Here is a 21,474-nt window from a genome sequence, read left to right on the forward strand (position 1 = left end):
AGATCCTGGAGAGCAGCGGGATGAAGATGAGAACTTGATCGGGGGTGGGCGCTTCATTGCCGATTTCAGCCGAGAGCTGTCACTGTCACCGCAGAAACTCTCCCCTCCTGCAACGGAGGAGACATCCCGTATCTTCGGAGCCACGCTGGCCTTTTAATTAGCCCTCCGGCACCGATGGGCACACGCGGGGGATCTGCCTCCCCCACCCCCAGATCCCCAGCCTGCCAGCTTGTGCATTTTTGCCTGTTTTCTCACTAGGTTGGCCCATTGCCTTTAAAAGGCTAAATGCTCCGGACTAAATTTGGTCATGCAGCTCTGCCTGGTTCCCTGGAATGTCCTCGGGTTTCAGGCTCCTCTGATAGCACCATTCCCCGCCTCCCACTGGGCTCCATTGGCTTCCCAGCACCCGAATCGCGACTGGATCCTGTTATTGGCCAACTCTTGGGCCAAGGGGTGTCCCCTTTTTATAACTTTTATATCCCGGGCTGCAGCGATCGAGAGCTGCTGAGATTTAACACTTCAGCACCTGCTACCACTGGGGGAAGCAGTGTTGGAGCTTCGGCTTCTGTTTTTTTCTCCTGCCTTGGGTACCACACAACCGCAACCGTGTCTCGCCAACGGGCCAAGATGTCCAAAGTGGCCAAATATCGGCGACAAGTTAGTGAAGATCCGGACATTGACAGTTTGTTGTCTACTCTGTCTCCGGAGGAGATGGAAGAGCTAGAAAAGGAGCTGGACGTGGTGGATTCGGATGGAAGCATCCCTCTGGAGCTCAGTCAGAAAAACCAAACAGAAAATTCCCCAGCCGGCCCGCAGAACTGCGACACGACGCTCAACCACCGCGAAAAGGAGACCAGGAAAGCTATTCAGAGGGAACACTCGATAGATGTAAGTCACATCTCCCCACGCTTGCGCTGGTTGTGTCAGGAATGCAGGGGCGCACCTGTGAGCTCCGCTGGGCTGTTCTAGGGGACGAGATGGACAACGCGAGCCCCGAGAAAGGCGTGCTGTGCTTGCTGACGAGGAATAGCTGTCGTGTAGAGACCCGAGGAGCGAGGCAGGGAGCTGCTCCAGGCACTCCAGGAGGGAACAGGGTGCTTCATGAAATCCTGGTGCTACTCACAAAGCCAAAACCTGTGCTGGTGCTGGGGATTTTCGCTCTGCCTCTGCTCGAACGTCCTTTGGCAGGGCTGGGAGCAGACACCCAGAAGGCAGCTGGTGCAGTGACAGCGATCCCTTGGGCTGCGTTTCTTTTTCCTCCTGTTTTATTTGCTTTGGTGATCTCTGGACTCTCAGTCGCTTTGGTTCCTCTTGTGCAAAAGCTTAAGCAGCCTCTGGTTCTTGTGGAATAAAAATGTGTTGCTGTTTTGTGGAAATCACCCCGAGAAGCAGGTTTCACCCCAATCTGTTTGTTTCTAGCTTATCATTCAGTTAAAATTTGTTCTTTTATTTTGATGTGGGTATCTCCTCCTTTGCGCTGGCAAATCTTTTAATAGCTTGCTTTGAGCTAGAAAGCTCTGTGCCAGTCCCTCTCGTCTTTTTGTGCCTCGCCTTAGTGGGAGCCGATCCCACTTCTCTGTAACATTTATTAACCTCTGCACTAAGAATATTTGGTATGTGCTTCATGCGTGGGAGGCTGGGAAGCATTTGGTTTCCCTAGTTTTTCATGGCAGGCTGAGCCAGAAAGTGAAAGAAGGAAACTCTTGAGCAATCTATCTGTGTAGTCAGCACAGATTTCACGTCCCAGGCTGGATTCGCATCTGCGGTGACAGGACAAGGCTGAGGAGTATCAGCAGCGTAAGCAGAGGCTCTTGTGGATACCCCCTTTAAGAGACTGCTCTGGCCACGATTCCGTATCTATTCCAGGTCACCCAGCAGTACCCTGGGTCTCCCAGCCAAGTAACCGAGCTCTCGCTAGCCCAGGACCACTTGGAGGTAGCTCTTTCTGCATGTGTATGGAGTTTGGTATAGGAGGGTCCTCTCCTGACTGGGGCCTGGGAGAAAACGGGGAGAAAAAGATAAAACTTGCAGCTGCAGGAGAAATAAATGAAGGTTTCTTTCGGAGACCTGAACAAGGGGTTAAATAGTTCCCCCCACCCCTCTCTGTGCCGCCTGGGAGTTTTCCTCTGGCTCCGAGGACAAGGCACTCACAGCCTTCACCTTCTATATGCGGCGTTTGGCGTGGGCTGGGGGACAGGAAGCACCATGCCCCTGCACCAGAGCACGGGGGTTTTATTCCCAGCAGTGGGCTGAAGGAAAATTTCCCCGTGGGGCAGAACTGCAGGTGCTGCAGGACAAACCTGCCTGAAAAGAGAAGTGCCATTATGTTGGACCAGTTATCCCAGTTTGCATTGGTTTGCAGGTGATCTCGGCTTACAGCACTGAGAGCTGTGAAAAAGCTGTGCTTTGAGGCAGGGGCAACTCTTGCCTTCGATCTCACTAGGGATGCTATTTTGTTTTTAACCGTGGGAAGATCAGGAGTCGACTGGGAATTGGGATAGGGAAGTGTCCGTGATCAGGAGGAAAGGAGGAAATCTGTGTTTTTCAGAAGAAGAGAGCTGGGAAATTGTCTGGTGAAACACTGCGTTATTTGGAAGATGCCGGAGAGCGTGTGTGTGTCGGTGCGCTGCAGGAGAGGGCTCGGTCTGGTGGCCAGGAGCAGCCCGGGGAGGAGAGGTGCCCGGGAGAGGGTGCACAGCTCCGGCTGGCGGGGAGGGCAGCGCCGAGGTCCTGAGAAAAGCGCTCGTTGTGTTCCCCTTTGAACTTCAGTAGCTTCGGGACGTGGAAGACAAAGCCAGTTGGCTGCCGGTCAAATCTGTCAGTGAAACTGGCCCAGTTAGATTGCGTTGCAGTAACTGGATATGGAAGAACCGTCTTTCTTCTATTTCAATCCCTGAAGGCCAAGAAAAAAAAATATCCTCCACCCCTTCCTCCTTGGCATTGTTAGGACCTGGGATTAGCAGCTAGAAAATGCCAGCTCGCAGCGCTGGCCGGTCAGCCCACGCCGGTAGTGGAGCAGGGCCTTTGCTCCACTGCGGGGCACGAGGATGGGACGGGATGGGATGGGGTGGGATGGGACGGGATGGGATGGGATGGGATGGGATGGGATGGGATGGGATGGGATGGGATGGGATGGGATGGGATGGGATGGGATGGGATGGGATGGGATGGGATCATCAGACCACAGAAGCAATCGCAGAAACCAGCCCAGGAAGCCGATGGTTCCCTCCGTCCGAGGGAGCCGTGGGGCTTTGCTGCTGGATGGAGTGAGAACACGGAGCCATCCGGAGCATCCTGGGCGACTCCCGAGCTCTCACCCAGCTGCTCGCAGCACGGAGGCCTGCAATGACAAATCCCTTTCTCATATCAGTGGATTTCACGTTGCAGCAGGCAGCGAAGCGTTCCCCAGTGACTGCAGGCATCCCCCCCTCGATGTCCATCCCTGCCTCCGTCCCTTGACAGCCCAGCACTGTGCCTCACAAACCCACACAGCGCCCCGATTGAACGCATCGAGCGAAAGCTTTGCGGGCGAGAAGCAGACATGTGAGCACGGGAGGGAGGCGTGAGCACGAGGGCAGGGAAGGAGCAGGAGCTCCTTCCAGCGGGACTGGCCCTCTGAACCTCTGGAAGATGTTGTCGTGCGTCTGTGATGTCTCTTCAGCAGGGAGGGACAGGAGGGTTGATTCCTGTCCTTGAGCTACAGAGAGTTCACAGCTCCAGAGTTGCCTTGTATGAAGGCACTGAGGATAGAAAATATCAGAGAGTTCCTCGTCCAGCTCCACAGCGGTTCCTCGGGCTGCACCGTTATTGCTAAAACTCATCTTGCGAAGCGGCCCCAGCTCCCCGCAGCCTGGCAGGGCTGGGGCCGGGGCAGCACGCCAACGCAAGCCGCCGCGCTCTCTTCTCCCACATATTTTTCCTTCTCCCACCTATTTTTCCTTCTCCCTCCTGTCCTTTCCTCCCTCCTTTGCTCCCTCTTTTCGTGGTGGCTGGTGGGACTTTGTCTCTTAGCTGGGATGTGCGGGAACTTCTCCAAAGTGTGAAATAAGATGTTTTAAAAGGAAAGAGTCGGTTTCTGCCCATCTCACAGATCTTCTTGCAGTCATTGATCTGTTCTTGGACTGGCTCCAGGCACCCCCGTTCCCTTCCGAATACTGGGAGGAGTGGGAATGTTTAGAAATATTGTAACTACATAATAACACATCTTCTTAGTGATGAAAAGGGCAAACTTCGGTAGCTAGGAAGCAGTTTATAAACAGCCTAAAACAGCCGTGAGCTTTGCCCTAGCTTCTCCGCACTGGGGAGCCAAATTCACATCTTGGTGATGCGTTAATTAATGAACCTTCATTTCATATTGCTGGCGAGTGGAAGTATCCCCCAGCTCCGCCGGGGGGCTGGGCCCCGTGCCTCTCCTCCATAGGTCCATGTGTCATGGGAGCCGAAGTTAAGCCAACATTCACGAGTAGATAAATGAAGAGCAGATATCTAACAGCTCGTGACTTTTTGCTGTGGTGGGCAAAGACAGAATGAGAGACAAATTCAAGTGAGAAACCTGCTGTAAGGCTGAGGCAGCGGCGTTAACCAAAGGGTGGTTTGCCTGGGGCCACAGCTGGCTTGCTGTCACTCGAAAGCTGAGCTGTGTGAGGAGATGGGTTTTGTGAGAGCTGCTCTGGTTTTGTCCAGTTCTTCCTCACATCTTCCTGACATCTTCTTTAAAAAGCGTGCATCTATGCAAACAGTACAACGATGTGCACCCTGGAGACTGGGGACCTTATAAATGCTTATAAATATCTGCAGGGTGGGTGTCAGGAGGACGGGGCCAGACTCTTTCCAGTGGTGCCCAGCGACAGGACAAGGGGCAATGGGCACAAACTGAAGCCGAGGAAGCTCCAGCTGAAGATGAGGAAGAACTTCTTCCCTCTGAGGGTGACGGAGCCCTGGCCCAGGCTGCCCAGGGAGGCTGTGGAGTCTCCTTCTCTGGAGATATTCCAGCCCCGCCTGGACGCGGTGCTGTGCAGCCTGCTCTGGGTGACCCTGCTTGGGCAGGGGGCTGGGCTGGGTGACCCACAGAGGTCCCTGCCAATCCCGGCCATGCTGGGACTCTGGGATTCTGTGAGATGCCCCTGTCTTTGCCTTTGGCATTCTGTCACTCCTAAACACACTTAGGCGTGCCTTTGCCAGGAGGGACCTGGCTGAGAAGAGCCTCTCTGTAGGAAGGACCACTGCTCCGCGTGTCCCTTGCGTAGTTTGGAGGACAATTGCTCCTTGGCAGTTGCCATATCCATAGCAGGAGGTTTGATTTTTCAAAGCGTGCCGCAAAATCCACCCGCTGCTGTTCTTGTCCCTCCTTGGATTCTCTCATCACAGGGCCCAGGTGCCTCCAGAACACTGAGCACCTCCTTATGCTCTCCTGCTCCAGCACCACCACCTTCCCTGGGAATGGATGAAGCCTCCTTCCCTCAGCTTCACCCAGACATCCCAGTCCCATCAGAGTCCTCAGTCCGGCCTCCCAACGGGGCTGCAGTGATTATTTCGTGCTGCTTCGAGCAGGGGTGGCTGGGGAAATGCATGGACATTGCATGCAGGGGCATTATCCTGCTGATGGAGGGGGTTCATTCCAGGCCTGCAAAACCACTTCTTTTAGCAGGGTGCTTGCACACATGATTGGTGTCTCATTCCGTGTAAGCCTGGGGACCAGCTTCTTGGAGGAGAAGCCTCTGAGCAGGAGGCTTTGGATGCCAGGGCAGATATGCCCAGTGCAGATGGCCCCTGTAATTTTGTCTCCTGAAAGCTGAAAACCCTTCCCACAGGAGAAGTTGAGGCAGCTCAGGCAAGTGTCTTCCAACACCTTTGCCCTTCCTCTCGGATGTCCACTCCTGCACGGACAAGGCACCCTCCTGCTCCAGGTCCATGCATCCTTATCCCCGCGGGCTGCTTTGCCTGGCCCGGTGCTCCTGGGGACATCCTTGTGTCCCCAGGCACTCTTCGCTGTGGGCTGCATACAGCTGACAGCGAGTGGTGGGACACCATTCCTCATCTCTGGGTTTTGATGCAGAGGGAAGAGCAGTGACCTTGGAAGGAGTTTACTTAATCCAAATGCAGCATATTTGAGGGATGCTGGTGCCAGCGGGCAGCAGGTCCTGTTGCCACGGATAAGGATTACAAAACTCCTTGGGAAGGTCTTGCAAAAAGTCCTGCCTTCCTTTCCAACTTACTGGCGTGTGTGGTGTTGCCTTGGCACTCGCTGCTGGGAGGGACTTAATCCAGTTTACTGGTGGCTGCATATGGAGGGCGACACCATGAGAAGTGGAGGTCCCTACCAATGAGCCCTTCTTCAACACCACGGAAAAACAAGTTGGTGTTTAAATTTCTTGTTAATGCTCAAAGCTTGTCATCTTTTCATGAAAATATCTGGAGGAAAAACAAGCTCCACATTTAAATAGCTGGGACAGACTCAAGGGAAATTGTAAAAGAGGGAAAAGAAGTGGTTGTATCATTCTTTAAGCATCTTACCAGCCTGTGACTAGCACATATGTACTTAAACTCTGCTGTTCTGTTTATCAGCCAGTTGTGTCGATACGCCAAGACCGTTCCTTCTCTCTTCCAAGAGTCTTCACTGATTCCTGGTTCTTGCCTTTCCTCTAACCATGTCCTGGGCCGGTCTCTAGCGGGCTGGGTGCTTGGTTTTCCCTCATCAGAACAAGTTGTTGTTCTGCCAGCTCCTGGCCTCCAAAAGAGGGGTAAGGGGTGGGTGACGCTGGGGCGTCCTTCCTCCTGGTGCTCCTCCAGCAGCTCCTGGCTCACGCTGGGGTGGGCAGGGGACGAAGGTGTGAGTCCTTCCACCAACACACACAGAGGGAGTGGAGCTGGTGGCTCCTTGATCTTTGCGTTGCTCCCACGGACATTAGCTGGGGTATCCAAAATAGTCACACGTTTTGAAAGAAACCAGAGGTATTGAGTCGTTGCTGTTAGGTCCTTCAGGGAGGTCACAGATGGTCTCTGCTTTGTGGCCTCTCCAGCCTGCTGCAGAGCAGCCCATCCAGGAGAGCCCTTTCATCTGTCACCTTTCGTGGTTCAGAAATGAAAACCGCTGTTGTCTGTGCTCAGATGTTTTGTTCTTAATTTGTGAGAACATACCAACGCTGTAACAAGAAGGACGAGCGTCAGAAGCGAGAGCTGTCAGCTAGCAACAGACGATAAAACAGACCTCCGAGGCGAAAAGAGAAGCAGGAATGATCCCATGACAGACACCTGAAGCATCTTCAGTGTTGAAAACAGCTGGAGCAAGTGAGGTGGCAACACACCCAGGTTTGAACTGCATTTCTGAACAAACAGCGTGAGAAGGAACATCACAGCCAGACGGGTGTTTTTGTAACGCCCTTGGGAAATGGTGGCAGAAGCCTTGTTTTGCTGTGACCGGGGCGAGTGGTGGCACGAAGCGTTCCCAGCGACTCGCTGGTCACGCCGAAGGCACGCTCGCTGTCTGGGAGATACACAGTCCATCTAAGGGCACACGCAGAGGAGAAAAGGCTGAATTTCTAGTCAGTCTGAAAAAAAAAATGAGCAAAAAGCTGAGTTCTATATTTACATAAACCACAACTGGGATGCAGATAAATCCATGGAAATGCTTGGAGTGTTTAGCTTATATGGGCTGAGCTGCCACAGAGAGGGAGGTTTATTATCTGTTTATGTTGAGCTGAAAAACAGACATACAGAGGAGGAAAAGAGCTGGGATCCTTTACGTATCGCTTTCTTTCGCAGCGTTGTGACATCATTTGCGTGCTAAAACGGTCTTGGTGACTCAGCTCCCAGCAGGACGCTGGGATTAACCGGCCGGCCGTGTCACTCTAGCCCACCCTTTGCCGTGGTGGGAGTCGCAGCACGGGGAGCGAGAGGATCTCCCTTCGCAGAGGAGGAGGGATCAGGGCGCTTGTGTTGAAGCCATGGCATGGATAGCAGCAACGGTGGTGGACAGCCACGCCATGAAGTGACACGAGTCCTGCTCGGTCCTTTCCTCTGCCCGGAGCACAGTGCAAACAATGTTGAAAGCAGAGAGGAAGAAGCGCTGCAGAAGTGCAACAGGGGAGGCGACAGCCCAGGGTCGCAGAGGTGTTCTGCTGTGTGCACCCTGATGGCGTTGGGTTGAGGAGCCCAGGGATGAGACGCGATACTTAGAATGATAGAATCGTAGAATGGTTTGGGTTGGAAGGGACCTTGAGGATCATCCAGTTTCAACCCCCCTGCCATGGGCAGGGACCCCTTCCACCAGCCCAGGGTGCTCCAAGCCCCGTACAACCTGGCCTTGAACCCTGCCGGGGAGGGGGCAGCCACGGCTGCTCTGGGTGACCTGGGCCAGGGCCTCACCACCCTCAGAGTAAAGAATTTCTTCCTTATAGCTAACCCAAATCTCCCCTCTTTCAGCCTGAAGCCATTACCCCTTGTTCTATCACCCCATGCCCTTGTGAAAAGTCCCTCTCCAGCTCTCTCATGAGCCCCCTTTAAGTACTGCCAGGCTGCTCTGAGGTCTCCCCGCAGCCTTCCCTTCCCCAGGCTGCCCAGCCCCAGCTCTCCCAGCCTTTCCTCCCAGCAGAGGGGTTCCAGCCCTCGCATCATGGCTGGGGCCTCCTCTGGCCCCACTCCCACAGCTCCAGCTCTGTCCCGTGCTGAGGGCTCCAGAGCTGGACGCAGGGCTCCCGGGGGGTCTCAGCAGAGCGGGGCAGAGGGGCAGAATCCCCCCCCCCCCTGCCCTGTGCCCACGCTGCTGGGGATGCAGCCCAGGGCACAGCTGGCCTTCGGGGCTGCCAGTGCAGGCTGCTGGGTCTTGCTGATCTTGGGGGTGACTTGGGGTGCTGGGTGATGAGAAGATCAGCTGCTCTCAGTCCGTTCTCCACCCAGCCTGTGTCTGGGTCAGGATTCCCACCGAGACCCGCCGGATGCTGCCAGGGGCCCTGAGCAGTTCTGCCTCCTTCCAGGGGGACCACGGCAGAAGGTGGACAGCCCGGCACGGGGACCGGCACCCATAGAGTCATGAGAGCTGCCCGCAGCAGAAAGGGAGCTGCAGTTTGCTTCCTTTCAGGGAAGATCTTCAGTTTCTAAGAGCTGGAGATCGTGACTCCTGGCATGCGCTGCTTTATTTCACTGTGTTCTGGCCGCAGCTCCCACGTGGTGCCGCAGCCCGAGGAGCCACTGCTCCTGTCTCTTGTAAGCTGTTGAAGGCTTTTGACCAGCAAATCTGCTCTCCGATTTTGACAGGGAGGCAGTGGGGCTCATCTCACCCACTTCTAAGAGCTGGATTCATCCTCCCACACTGGGTGCCCGCGGCCGTTGGTGATGCCATGGGGTGTCTGTGATGGCCCCGTGGGCTGGACGATGGGACCCATGGGAGACCTCCACTGGCAAGGAGCCTGGAGATGCTTCCCATGCAGTCCCAGGAGGCTGGAGGGCAGCATCCTGCTTCTCGGGCGTCCAGCTGCTCATGACGCAGAGGACGGGAGATAGGATTTAAGACTTGCTAGGGCTGACTTGCAGTTCTTCTGTTCCTAAAAATCCGAGGAATTCTCTTCTTGGACTGCCCAAGGAAAGTGTGCGGTGCAGAAATCCAGCCTTGAGGTGGTGGGGGGGTGAATCGCTGACTTTCATTGCCCTTTGCAACCTCTACTGAAGAGAAGGTGGTCAGAGAAGAGGTCTCAGCTTGGGAATATCCAGTTCAGCCATGGCAGTGCCAGGAGAAGGGGCTGGGAAAACGATGGGTAGAAGAGAAAAACCCATATAGCTAAAACCAGATTTTGTTAGAGAAACAATTGTTTCCATTTGCAAGGTGTCCAGTGACTTTAAGGGCTTTCTGGAAAATGGCTGCATGTCACCAGGGAAGGGCTATTAAAGGAAACCCAGCTGAAATGTTTGTTGTCTGCCTTAACTCAGCAATGAAGGCAGAGCAAGACAGAAGTCAAGGCCAGAAGTTGTCCGGTCTCTGGAGGACAGCGCTGCATCTCAGAAGGAGGATGTGTTTAAAAACATTGGCCTGGGAAGTGCAAAGAGACAGGGATATTTGGGGTCAGAAAGGTCTGAGCAGAAGGGAAGGGAATAACTGAGCTCCTCGTTAAAATAACAGAGTAATAGCAGAGGCAGGACAGGGTAAGAAGTTGTTTACATCGCTCTGGGCTGTAGCACATAGAACGTGGCCTGGGGGGTCATGCTGGGTCCGCATGTGTCCCAGTGCTGGAAGCCGAGGTCCTTTCACCCTTACTTCATGCCAAAAAAGTCAAAATGTGCCGAGAGAGAAACTGTTTTCTGCCTGGGAATGGTCCGGCCAGGAGCCTGTCGGGGCCAGAGCTCTGCGGGGCGGACGGGAGGTGCGGGCAGGGTGTCTCACGGCACCGGCCCGTGATGAGGAGGATGAGGAGCAGGAGGGCTGCTTTGGCACTGACGCAGGTGGAGCAACACCGGATCCTTGCGAGTGGGTGGGTGTCCCGTGGACCTGGACTCGGCTGCCATGGGCAAGCAGGGTCAGCAGAAGCCTCGTGGTCCCGCTTGCTCCAGTGGTCTCTGGCGATCTGGGTTTAGTAGCTCTCGGGACTCGGCCAAGGACACAGCATTTTTTCCAGGAATGTCCTTGGCTCTGAGTTGTCCCTGAGACAAAATTGGACGAGGAATGGAGGAAAGGAGCAGCTTGGCGGGCTTTTTGGGGTTTAGCTTGGCTCCGGCAACCCTCTCACATGCCTAGAGCATAATGGCAACGGGCACCCAAATACCCAGGAACGTCAAGTGCAAAACAGCTTGCCTTTGCCCGCTGGCGACCTCGAGGGACTTCACTGTGCGGTGGGACATTCTCGGGGGACATCCCTGTCCCCTGGGAGCTCTCACGTGGCTTGTGCCCAGCATCCTCAGCCCCCTTCACCCGTGGTTGCACTGAGGGCTGGGGGGATGCTGGTGCCTCACTCACAGCCTCTGCTGGGATTTGGGGTAACTGGGCAGGACAGAGGGGACACTGGGGCTCCTTTAGAGCTCGCGCTTGGTGGGCAGCTCCGGAGGATGATGCAGATGCTGAAGGTTTGAGCGGTGGGTTGGATCTCAGAGTTGCTTCGTGGCTCTGGAGACCTTTGCAGGAGTTGGTAGCATGTGTAGGACAAACTGAGACCTCTCAGTCCGTGATACCAGATTGGTTTCTTAGTTATGGATCCATAACTACGCCTAAACCTCCGACTTCAGATAACCAAACCCAGCTTCCTTTCCTTGCCAGTCTGGTCTGGGAGCCCCCAGCTGACCGACACTTCTTGGTGAGCTGTCTCTCTGTCGCTCAGAGCTCTCCCCTCATCCCTGGGGCTTCCCCACCTGCTGGCTCTCCCACCTCCAAAAGCCCCTCCATCTCTCAGGGTTTGCGTGGGACCGGTGGAGCTTTGCTGGTGGATACCTGTTACCTAAGCTGTGCCCCACCAAGAGACGAACTGGAGAATGTCCTGTTGGCTGTGGGAGAGATCTGTTATCCTGGCAGAGGCTGGGAGAGAAGGACAGTCTCTTGGCCTGGACTTTATCCCCCATCCCTACGTCTCTGGAGGGATTCTGGTTGCTCTGCAAGGAGCATGGCTCTGGGTGGACAGTCTCTGCTGAAGGCAAACGCCAAGTGCCAGGCAGCCAGCATGCAGCAGCGGCTCTGCCGGTGGGGTTGCTGGAGAGAGGGGAGGTGGTGAGTCACAAGGAGAAGACTCGTGGGCTCTGGTGGCTCCAGTGTACCTGCAGAAATTACCCCATGTGGCTGAAATAATTCCTGGATTAATTAAGTTCAGCTGGTCTGGTTGTCCTTCAGCAGTCGTCTGCATCTCGGTTTAGGAGGGCCAGCAGCTGGAGTCGTTGGCCATGTTGGCGCTAATCTGGGATTTTCCAGCGGTGCTGATGGTGGGGGTGGGCCTGATCCTGGCTCAGGCTTCCCCTCGTGTGCTCCTGATGCTCTCCTATCAGCTGGGGGTGGATGTCGAGTATCACAGTTGGCTTCCAGAGGCCACCGGAGCTGCAGGTGACATTACAACTGAGTCTGCGTCAGCTCTGCAGGTTGAGTTCACGATTTCTGGAGCCATTTTCACATGAAGCGCAGGTGCAGGTTTGGCCCTGAGATCTTTTGCTGACAGTCCCCTTTCCTCCTGGGGTACAGCCCGCCGCGTGCCCCCAGCAGCGACCCTCACAGAGGAGCCATCCTGGGCTCTTCTGGCTTCCCCCTTGCAGCGAAGCCCTCCCTGAACCCCGGTGGGACACAGCTCCCCGGAGCCGACACGGAGCTGCTCAGCAGCCCGTGCCCCGCAAAGCCTCCATCCTTGTGTCTTGTTCTTTAGCTGAGCCGAGCACAGGGCAGCGTGCTGGGGTGGTGGTCTGGGCCGTGAGGGACTCTTCCCAGGACATGCCTCTCAAAATAACTGCAGGCTGGTGAAAGCCGGCCCTTCCAAAGACGAGACATCTCTCCTGCAGATGTATTTCCATATGTCCCCTCTGCCAGGGACTGACGCAGCAGCAGCAGCCAGACCATGAAGGTCCCCTTCCCTCCAGCTTGGGTGCAGGTTTTGTGTGTCCCTGGGTGACCAATCCTCTCCTCTCCTCTCCTCTCCTCTCCTCTCCTCTCCTCTCCTCTCCTCTCCTCTCCTCTCCTCTCCTCTCCTCTCCTCTCCTCTCCTCTCCTCTCCTCTCCTCTCCTCTCCTCCATGTTCCCCTTTCGTTTCGAGACCTGCCTGTGGGCACAGCGGGGTGAGCAGCTCTCAGTCCCTGTGCTGCACAAACAGCCAGATCGATACCTACCACCCAAACAGTGATTTTCCACCCCAAAACGAGCTGTGGGGCTCTCAGGGCAGGAGACGAGAAGCTCGTTCCGCCATCACATCCCCACCACCCAGCAGATCTTGGCAGCCCCTCTGCTCCGCTCCCGCCCGTCCCCGGCTCGGCCGGCTGCTCCAGCCCCAGCCCTTGCTCAGCATCGGGAGCGGTGCTGCGAACGCTCGGATTCCAGGCAAGAAGTTCCCAGTCTCCTTTGCCTTTTAAGGAAACATCTGAGTGGGTTTGAGGGTTACAAATGCTAACAAGCAATGGCAATGCTCATTTTAGTCTATTTAGAGGAAACGGGGAGGCATTTCAGTTCATCAAAACACTGGTGATTAATCAGCCAAGTACCAGGCTGTTTTCATTAGGCTTATTTTTAAAGGTCTGACACGCTGTGTAAAAATATTCCCCTAATAATCGTGCTCGCGGCAGATGGAGTTGCACAGGAGGGGGTGCAGCAGCACTGGTTTCTAGGTATCCAAGGTAAATATGTCAGCGTGGCGGAGAGGAGCGAGCAGGCAGGACTCAAGATGGCAATGGAGAGGGTACGGGGCTGGCAGTGGCCGCTGCGGATGGAGACAGCCTGGCTGGTGGCCTGGGCTGCAGGAGAAGGTGCGCTGGTGGCTGCGGGCACAGCCAGGGTTTCAAGACCAAGGGGAAGGATGCGTTCCTCTCTCCTCTTCTGCATCGTCCTGCCAGTCAGCTCCTCTGCTGAGCTCCAGCTGGAGCAATGTGCTTGATTTCCAGCCCGGAGGTGAGCACTTCTGCACCATCAGCAGTGAGCAGAGCGCGGGCCGGTGTCACCACCTGGGGCTGGCACCTGCGGTGGAGCTGCGGTGGTGGGACACACCAAGAGCCCGGGGATGGGCGCGAAGGCTGGAGGGGCCAAGAGCAGCTCCTGACCTGGCTTCAGAGATGTCCCCAGTCTCCACCAAGGGATGGAGCGTCTCGTGCAGGCAGTGGCAGATGGCTGACGGTGACCCTTAGTTTGAGAAACACGGATCTGATTTCTTGCCTGGAAGTTTTTGCTCCCGATTCCTCCCCTTCTGCTGCTGCTGCTGGAGCTGGGTGCTTGCAGAGGGCTTTTCCCAGCCGCGCCAGGGGTGCCACGATCACGGCAGCTCTGCATTAAACGAAGCAGCTGGAACACCGCTTACCCCTTGCTACCAGCCAGCCCTTTCTGCAGTAACTTGCAGCTCTTCGTCGGGATCCTTCCAGCACACCCCGAATTTGCTGGACGCAGGTGACCCCGCAAACGCTGCCCGCGGCGGCAGTAACACCGCAGCCGGTCGCTGCACACCCATTGCTGCCTTCCCATTTTCCCCTGCCCAGGGGCACAGCCGGCTCCCTTTCCCCCGGCTCTTTATCCCCCGGCTCCTTTTCCCCGTCCCGCTCTCTGGCTCCAGTGCCCTCCTTCCACAGACCTGCCCCACGCTCCAGTGCCTGGACGTGTGGCAACGCCTCCGTGGATGGAAGCTTTAACGAGAACAGCACTAACGATGTGATAAAAAGACGCTCCCAGCACTTGCTACAGCGGCTTTGCCAAGCAGGGATTTGCTATGTGCCTTACTTTGCTCTAGTTTCATCTTGTTTGAAGAAATCCATGGCCTTCTCTGAGCATGGGAGAGGTTTTAGGACTTTCTCTCCAGGGTTTTCCTCCCTTTGTCCAAGATCTGCCCATTTCTGGCCAAAGCCTTTGCTATGCTTGGTCTTGGATGGGCCAAGGAGCTTAGGGGAGTCTCAGGGCTCCCCACTGCCAAGTTGTGTGAGCTGGGGCTGGGAAGGAGAAGGCTTTTTGGGGAGCTTGGCGTGGAGATGGGGCTGCTGGCTGCGACTTGAGGAGTGCTCAGCCTGCGGACGTGGAAGGGCTGCAGAGCCCTGGGTGACAGGTGACAACTGTCTCCTCTCACAGGGATCTGCAAGAAGCCTCCGACCTGGGGCATCCCCAAACTCCTTTGAAAGGCATCGTTGGGCTTGGGTGTGGGGGCACAGAGCGTGGCAGCAGATCCTCATCCCTCACACCTCCTGCCCAGCCTCCTGCCAGGGCAGACATGGCTCTTCCTTCACCGAGGGGCTTCAGGATGTCACCCAGCATCCTCGCACCGTCCCAGCCCTGGGAACAGGGCATGTCTGGGTGCGAAGGGGCGGAGGAGGTGGCATCACCTTCTCACCGCAGCCTGGGACAGGGGGTGCTGGCATCGGGGCAGCTCTGGGAGCCCCGTCCCTTGTCCATGGGGTTCGCAGCAGCACGGGGCTGTGTGGACGGGCTCTGGGCGCCTGGCATGTGCCTTTCTGTCGCCTGTTTAGGTCCACGCAGGGGAGCCAAGAAATCTCTTGACTAAATAAACAGCTCTCTCGTCCCAGATGGCATCTGTTTATACGCCAGGTACAAACAGTCCCCACGGCTGCCCTGCTCACAGCCAGGCCAGTTCTTTCCACAAAAAAGCAGTCCCCGAGGGCCAGCAGTGCCGCGGCGCTGGGAAGGCAGAGCCGCGCTCTGCCCGGGCACGGACACCAGCAAGCCCCTGGGATGGGGAAGGCACCATGGCTGGGGCGTTGTCTGGAGGAGGAGGCCAGCTCTGGCTGCAGACCAGGGTGTCTGGGCACCAGTTTGGGGGTTCAAGGCACTGGGTGAAGCCACGGTGCTGTCCTAGCCCTGGGAGGGTCCAGGGAGCTCATAAAGGCTTCGCAGCTGCATCTCCCTGAGGCATCTTTCTTCCTCCTTTCCCCAAAGTCCTAAAATCCCCCCCAGCAAAGACAACATTCGCTCTGCCACCCCCTTGCCTTGGCGATTCCTCCTCCTCCTGCAGCCAGCATCGCTGCCGGGTCGCCGGCATCGCTGTGGTCAAGCTGAGGACACCCGGATTAACCCCGCAGCTGCGGATCTGAGCCTGACCTCACCGTGGCTCTGCAGCCGGGCTCCCAGCTCACTGTGTCGCAGCACGTCACCCTCTGCTCGTCCCCAGACAGAAACCCCACGGCACCGGCTGGCACGCAGCGCCGAGCCGTGCTGCCAAAGCCAGGCACCCAGGCAATGCCGGCCCAGCTGCGAGGGGCAGGAGCTGCACGGTCCCGGCTGCGGAGCAGGGAGAAGGAGTTTTACACTGCCAAACCCAGACCCGGACTTTACGATACGATTCTCCTCTGTACAGCAACCTTGGTCCCAATGCCAGGGGTTCCTCTGGCTTCAGTCATCCGTTCATAGCATTGGCTCGTCTTGGGAGTGGAGGTGTCTCGTGTCTGATGTTTGAGGAGATGAATCCTGCCCTGGTGCCCTGTTCTTACTGTACTGCTGTGACAAAGTCTTGGTCCTGTGCCTGCATCTCTCCAGGCACACGGGGAAGTGAATCCAGTGCCGTAAGAAAACCGACAGGCTGGAAGGCAGCGAGCCGCCACCAAAGGCTTTGACTGCAGAAGCAGCACATGTCGAAACCACGCTGATGGGAGACTCTTCGCAGCCCCATCGGCCGTGGGTGGAGGCTGCAGCGCAGCATTGGTGGTGTCCTGGAGCTGCTGGTGCTGGTTGTGGTCAGCAGCAACGCACAGGGCAGGCTGTGCCAAGGGTGAGGTTCAGGTCATTGATGAAAAGACCAAAAGTCGTGTGAGAAGGGGGTTTGGCTGAGAAGAGACGAATGATCAAATGGCCCTAAAGCGTGAAGGGAAAGAGAAGAATCCTTGGCTGCAGGTGGTGCGTAAGAAAAGAGCCATCAAGCCTTGGGCTGGCATCCCTCTGCGTGCGGGGAAGAGGTAGCTGCTGCCTTGCAGGTCAGCACTGGAAAGCTGAAAGCCAGACTGAGCTCCCCCCGCATAGCAAAGTCCCAAGAATGCAACAGTGGCATCACGAGAAGCATAAAAGCAAAGGCAAAAATTGCTTTTGAAGAGTGACCCTACAAGGAGGCGGGCAGAACGACAGCCCTGACGCCGGCCAGCCCGCTAAGGACTGAGCGTGTTGTGCCGAGAGCGGGATCGTTCACCCAGTGTGCAGTACGCCAGTACTCACAGAGCAGAGGTGCTGGCAGATATGGGTGCTGGGTGGTAATTCCGCAAAGCCAGCACCCACATCTGCGCAAGGCTGGGCACCTTGGCTGGCCTGGGGACAGAAGCAGAAACTCGGGAGGTGCAGGACACTGCTGCGAGGGTTCTCAGCACGGAGAGCTGGGGGGGATCCCGGGGAGGGGGGCTGCCAGCCGCAGCAGGACCGGCATCCTTCCCCACGACCACCCTAGCTCAGCTCTTCCCTCCCGCGGTGCCGCTGGACACCGGGAGAAGGTGCGCTGGGAAAAACATCGGGCATTACAAAGCCATAAACGCCCTGGCCTCGTTTCCTTGGTTTTCTGCAGGGAGCTCGGAAATAAAAAATTCCATTAAAAGGAGGCCCGTTTCGGAGCTGCAGAGCATCCAGCTGGGAACCAGGCAGGAAAGCTGGGAAAGCTCCTGGGGTAAAGAGAGGGGCTAGGTCCATCCCCGGTTACAAGGGTGATTAAAAAGAGGGTAACGAAAGGAGATTAAAAGGGGTAATGATAGGGGGTATGATAGGAGGGGGTCGAACGGCGCAGTCTGCTCTGGGAGATGCGTCCCGGTGCTGTCGGGGTGTTGTCTGTTCCCTGGGGATGAAGGAGGGCGTCCCCAGGTCTCTGGAGGCCGAAGGAGAGGCAGAGGTGCCTTGGAGAGCTGCAGCGGGACCTCGGCACGCCTGGGTCCTGCAGGCTCTGCCAGCATTGAGGGCACACGGACGCTGAGCCCTCCCCTGGACCCGGGGCCTCGGCCGGGTTAAACTCCCCCCTGCCACAGCCCAGCCGGGGGCTGCAGCCGGTGAACGTGGACGTGCGGGGGTAAATCGCCCGGGTGGGATGGAGGAGACTCTGGCCCACGTTCAGGGCTAAAGCGTCATGACCTGGGGCAGGTCGCGTACCCCGCCGAAGAGCCCCGGCCGCGGGTCTGTCCCCTGCCGTGGCACAGCCCGGCGCTCCTGGGCACCCTGCGCCATGCTCTCCCCAGGTTTCTATCGCAGACGCCTGGTTCAGGGCAGCTCATCCCTCAGAGGCGTCACCTCGGCCCTGCCTGAGACCGGGCCGTGCCGCGTCCTCCCGCGCGGCTTCCCCGGCTGCGGTGCTGCCCGCGGGGCCCGGTGCCTGCTCCCGTCTGACCCAGGTGCCGAGCTGGCGACGGTGAGAGCGGGGCGGCGGGTCTGGAGGTCAGCGGCGTCTGTAATGCCTGGGTGTTCTTCTCTTGGCAGGAAAGCCGGGCGAGCGAGAAGAACAAAGGGGCCAAGAATGAAGAAGAAAAGGGAAAGGAAGCTCCTTCCAAAGACCTGGCCCGGAAACGAGATACGAAAGTGGGGAAGGATTCTAAAAAGGAAGAAAGCGTCCAGAAAACAGACCCGAAAGTTAAAGCTGAGGCTGAGACCAAGACCAAAGAGGAGAAGGCTATCAACGACAAAGTCAAGGCCATGGAGAGAAAGCTGCTGGGGAAGGACAAAAAGGAGGAAGAGAAGAGCTCAGCGTTGAAGAAGGGTGCAGGGAAGGATAAAAAGGAGGAAGAGAAGGGCTCAGCGTTAAAGAAGGACGTAGAGAAGGATAAAAAGGAGGAAGAGAAGAGCTCAGCATTAAAGAAGGATGCAGGGAAGGATAAAAAGGAAGAAGAGAAGGGCTCAGCAGCAAAGAAGGAGACGGGGAAGGACAAAAAGGAAGAAGAGAAGGGTTCTGTGTTGAAGAAGGGCACAGGGAAGGACAAAAAGGAGGAGGAAAAGAGTTCGGGATCAAAGAAAGAGTCAGGAAAAGACTCAAAGGGTGAAGAGAAGAAAGAAAAAGATAAACAAGAAGAGGAGAAGAGTTCAGCTTTGAAAAAAGCCAAAGCAGACGAGAAGGAGAAACCCCAGCCGGAGGCAGAGAAGGCAGCAGAGGAGAAGCAGGAGGCCAAGGCGGCAGCCGAGAGCGGCCCTGCCAAGCCCACCACCGGCAGCTCCGCGGATCAGGCCAAGGAGGACGAAGCCTCCAGCATTTTCGACGAGCTCATCGAGAAGGTGAAGAACAACGACGCCGAGGTCACCGAAGTGAACGTGAACAACTCGGACTGCATCAACAACGAGACCCTGGTGCGCTTCACCGAGGCCCTGGAGTTCAACACCGTGGTCAAGCTGTTCGCCTTGGCCAACACCCGCGCCGACGACCACGTGGCCTTCGCCATCGCCATCATGCTGAAGTCCAACAAGGTGCTGACGAGCATCAACCTGGACTCCAACCACATCACGGGCAAGGGCATCCTGGCCATTTTCCGGGCGCTGCTGCAGAACAACACGCTGACGGAGCTGCGTTTCCACAACCAGCGGCACATCTGTGGGGGGAAGACAGAGATGGAGATCGCCAAGCTCTTGAAGGAAAACACCACGCTTCTGAAGCTGGGCTACCACTTCGAGCTGGCCGGGCCACGCATGACGGTCACCAACCTGCTGAGCCGCAACATGGACAAACAGAGGCAGAAACGCCTCCAGGAGCAGAAACTGGCACAGGAACGTGGGGAGAAGAAGGACCTCCTGGAGGTGCCCAAGCCCGGAGCCCTGCCGAAGGGGTCCCCCAAGCCATCCCCGCAGCCGTCCCCCAAGGCCTCCCCCAAAAGCTCTCCCAAGAAAGGGGGAGCACCCGCCGCGCCGCCCCCACCTCCTCCTCCACTCGCCCCGCCGCTGATCACCGAGAACCTGAAGAACTCGCTCTCGCCGGCCACGCAGAGGAAGTTGGGAGACCGGGCGCTGCCGGTCCAGGAGAAGAACTCGCGGGACCAGCTCCTGGCTGCCATCCGCTCCAGCAACCTCAAACAGCTCAAGAAGGCAAGTGGAGGGCCGCGGCGGGGTCCGCCCGCGGGGTTCGTCGGGGGGCTGAGGTCCGAGGGCACGTCCGTGGCCACCGTGGGCGGCGGAGGGGTGAGGGCTGTTCTTCTCCGGCGTGGGGTGTCCGTGGTCCCGACCCCTGCGCAGAGCACGTGGCGGGGGCAGATCCGTCCCCTTGCACGTGGGGTGGGGACATCCAGCCCTTCGCACCCTCCCGCGCGGAGCAGGTGGGGTCAGCAGAGCCATCCCTTGGCAGAGCACCCAACAGGAGATCCAGCTGTTGGTGGAGAGCACGGAGGGGGCAGGTCCACCCCTGGGGTGGGCAGCTCCACCTCGCTCCAGCAGTCGGGTTTGGCCCCGGGGTTTGGGACACGCGGCAGAAGCCAGCTTTAACCCGTAACCCCGGGGCGGGGTGGAAATTGGGGACCCCCACGTGCAGGAACGGAGCCGTGCTCAGCCACGGCGAGGGAGGCTGCCACGGGCACCGGGGTCCCGGCGGACGAGAGCGTGCAGGCGGCGGGTCCCCAAGGGCGGCAGCTGGCCGAGCTCTTGCTGCCGCGTCTCCAGCGCTGGTCCCAGCACGATGCCCCGAAACATCTCCCTCACCCCGGGGGTGGTCCCGGCCCCACTGCCCACGAGCGGGAGCGTGGGGACAGCCACTCTGGCCAAGCGGACGAGGTGGCCGTGGAGTGCTGAGCACCCCCGGGAGCAGCGGGGAGAGGAGCCCTGCCCCGCCGTGGTGGGTCTACACCGGGCCCCCAGCCCCTTCCAGCATCCCAGTCCCCCCCAGTAACGGGGCGTCTCCTCCGGCAGGTGGAGGTACCGAAGCTGCTGCAGTAGGGAGCGGGGCGGCTTTGCCCCCGCAGCCCGGCGCGGCAGACCCCAGGACACTCGCCGTCACCGTTCCCGTGACCGGCCCGGTGGGACCCCGCCGTCACCGACGCTGAGGAGCAGCCGTCTCTCGGAGGAAGGGCCGGGCCCGAGGAGCGCCAGCGCGGCCGCTTGCCGCGGCGCGGGAGGAAGACGTTGTATTTATTGTTCTCACGGTTGCGAAGCCTTCCGGCTCTTTCTTTCGCCAGCACCGGGCCCCGCTCTGTCCGCAGGGAGGGGTCCCAGCCACACGGGAAGCCCCCTCAGAGCGCGCCGAAGGGCTTTGGCACCGGCCGCAGGGCTCCGGGGGGTCCATCCTGCCCCCCCAGCCGGGCTCTTTGCCCAGGCCGCCATCACCGCCGGGTTAGGGGGTGCGGGCGCAGCGGTGGGGTGCCGGCTCGACGTCGGGAGGGTCGGAGGAGCCGGGGAGCCGGTGGCGGTTGGGAAAGGGGGCAGGAGGTGGAGCGGGGGTGGAGTGGGGGGCGCAGGGACCACCGGAGCACCCAGAGCCTGGGTGGGCTCCCCCGGGGGGCTCATGAGTAGGGGGGTGGCGTGGGGCAGCGCTGCCGGCACCGCCGCCGCGGGCAGGGGAACGGGCAGGGTCGCTGCCGGCCCCCGCGGCGGTTTCCGCCCGCGGCCTCCCCACGCGGTGCCTGCCCGGCGTGGAGCCCCCGTCGCCACCCGCACGCCCGCACCCGCCGCACCCGCAATAAAGCTCACCCAGCGCTTCCCCCGCCTCGGGACGGCTCCGCGGAGCGGGGGGGGGGGGAGGGGGCACCCACAGCCCCACCACGGGGCCACCCAGGCTGGGGGCACTGGGGCCACGCCACGCCGGGCACCCCAACCCGGGGGTGTCTGGGCACCCACCCGCCCAGAGCCCCCCTACGCCGGGCGCCCTGGAGCCACGCGGAGACCCCAGACCCCCGCGGTCCCCCCGAGCTGGGCCGGGGGTGGCTCCACGCCGGCGTTTGGGGTTCTGTGGT

General features: G+C 58.3%; 1 protein-coding gene across 1 annotated transcript; it reads left to right on the forward strand.

Annotated features, from left to right (window-relative positions):
• Positions 1 to 494: 494 nt before the first annotated feature.
• LMOD1 (leiomodin 1) lies at positions 495 to 20,666 on the forward strand. The gene is made up of 3 exons (XM_075443204.1): positions 495 to 888; positions 18,035 to 19,621; positions 20,435 to 20,666. The coding sequence occupies exons 1-3, from the start codon at positions 628 to 630 to the stop codon at positions 20,459 to 20,461; spliced, it is 1,875 nt and encodes a 624-aa protein (XP_075299319.1). The 5' UTR covers positions 495 to 627; the 3' UTR covers positions 20,462 to 20,666.
• Positions 20,667 to 21,474: the final 808 nt, after the last annotated feature.

Source organism: Opisthocomus hoazin, chromosome 25 (genome assembly GCF_030867145.1).
Source record: "Opisthocomus hoazin isolate bOpiHoa1 chromosome 25, bOpiHoa1.hap1, whole genome shotgun sequence".
NCBI classification, from domain to species: Eukaryota; Metazoa; Chordata; class Aves; order Opisthocomiformes; family Opisthocomidae; genus Opisthocomus; species Opisthocomus hoazin.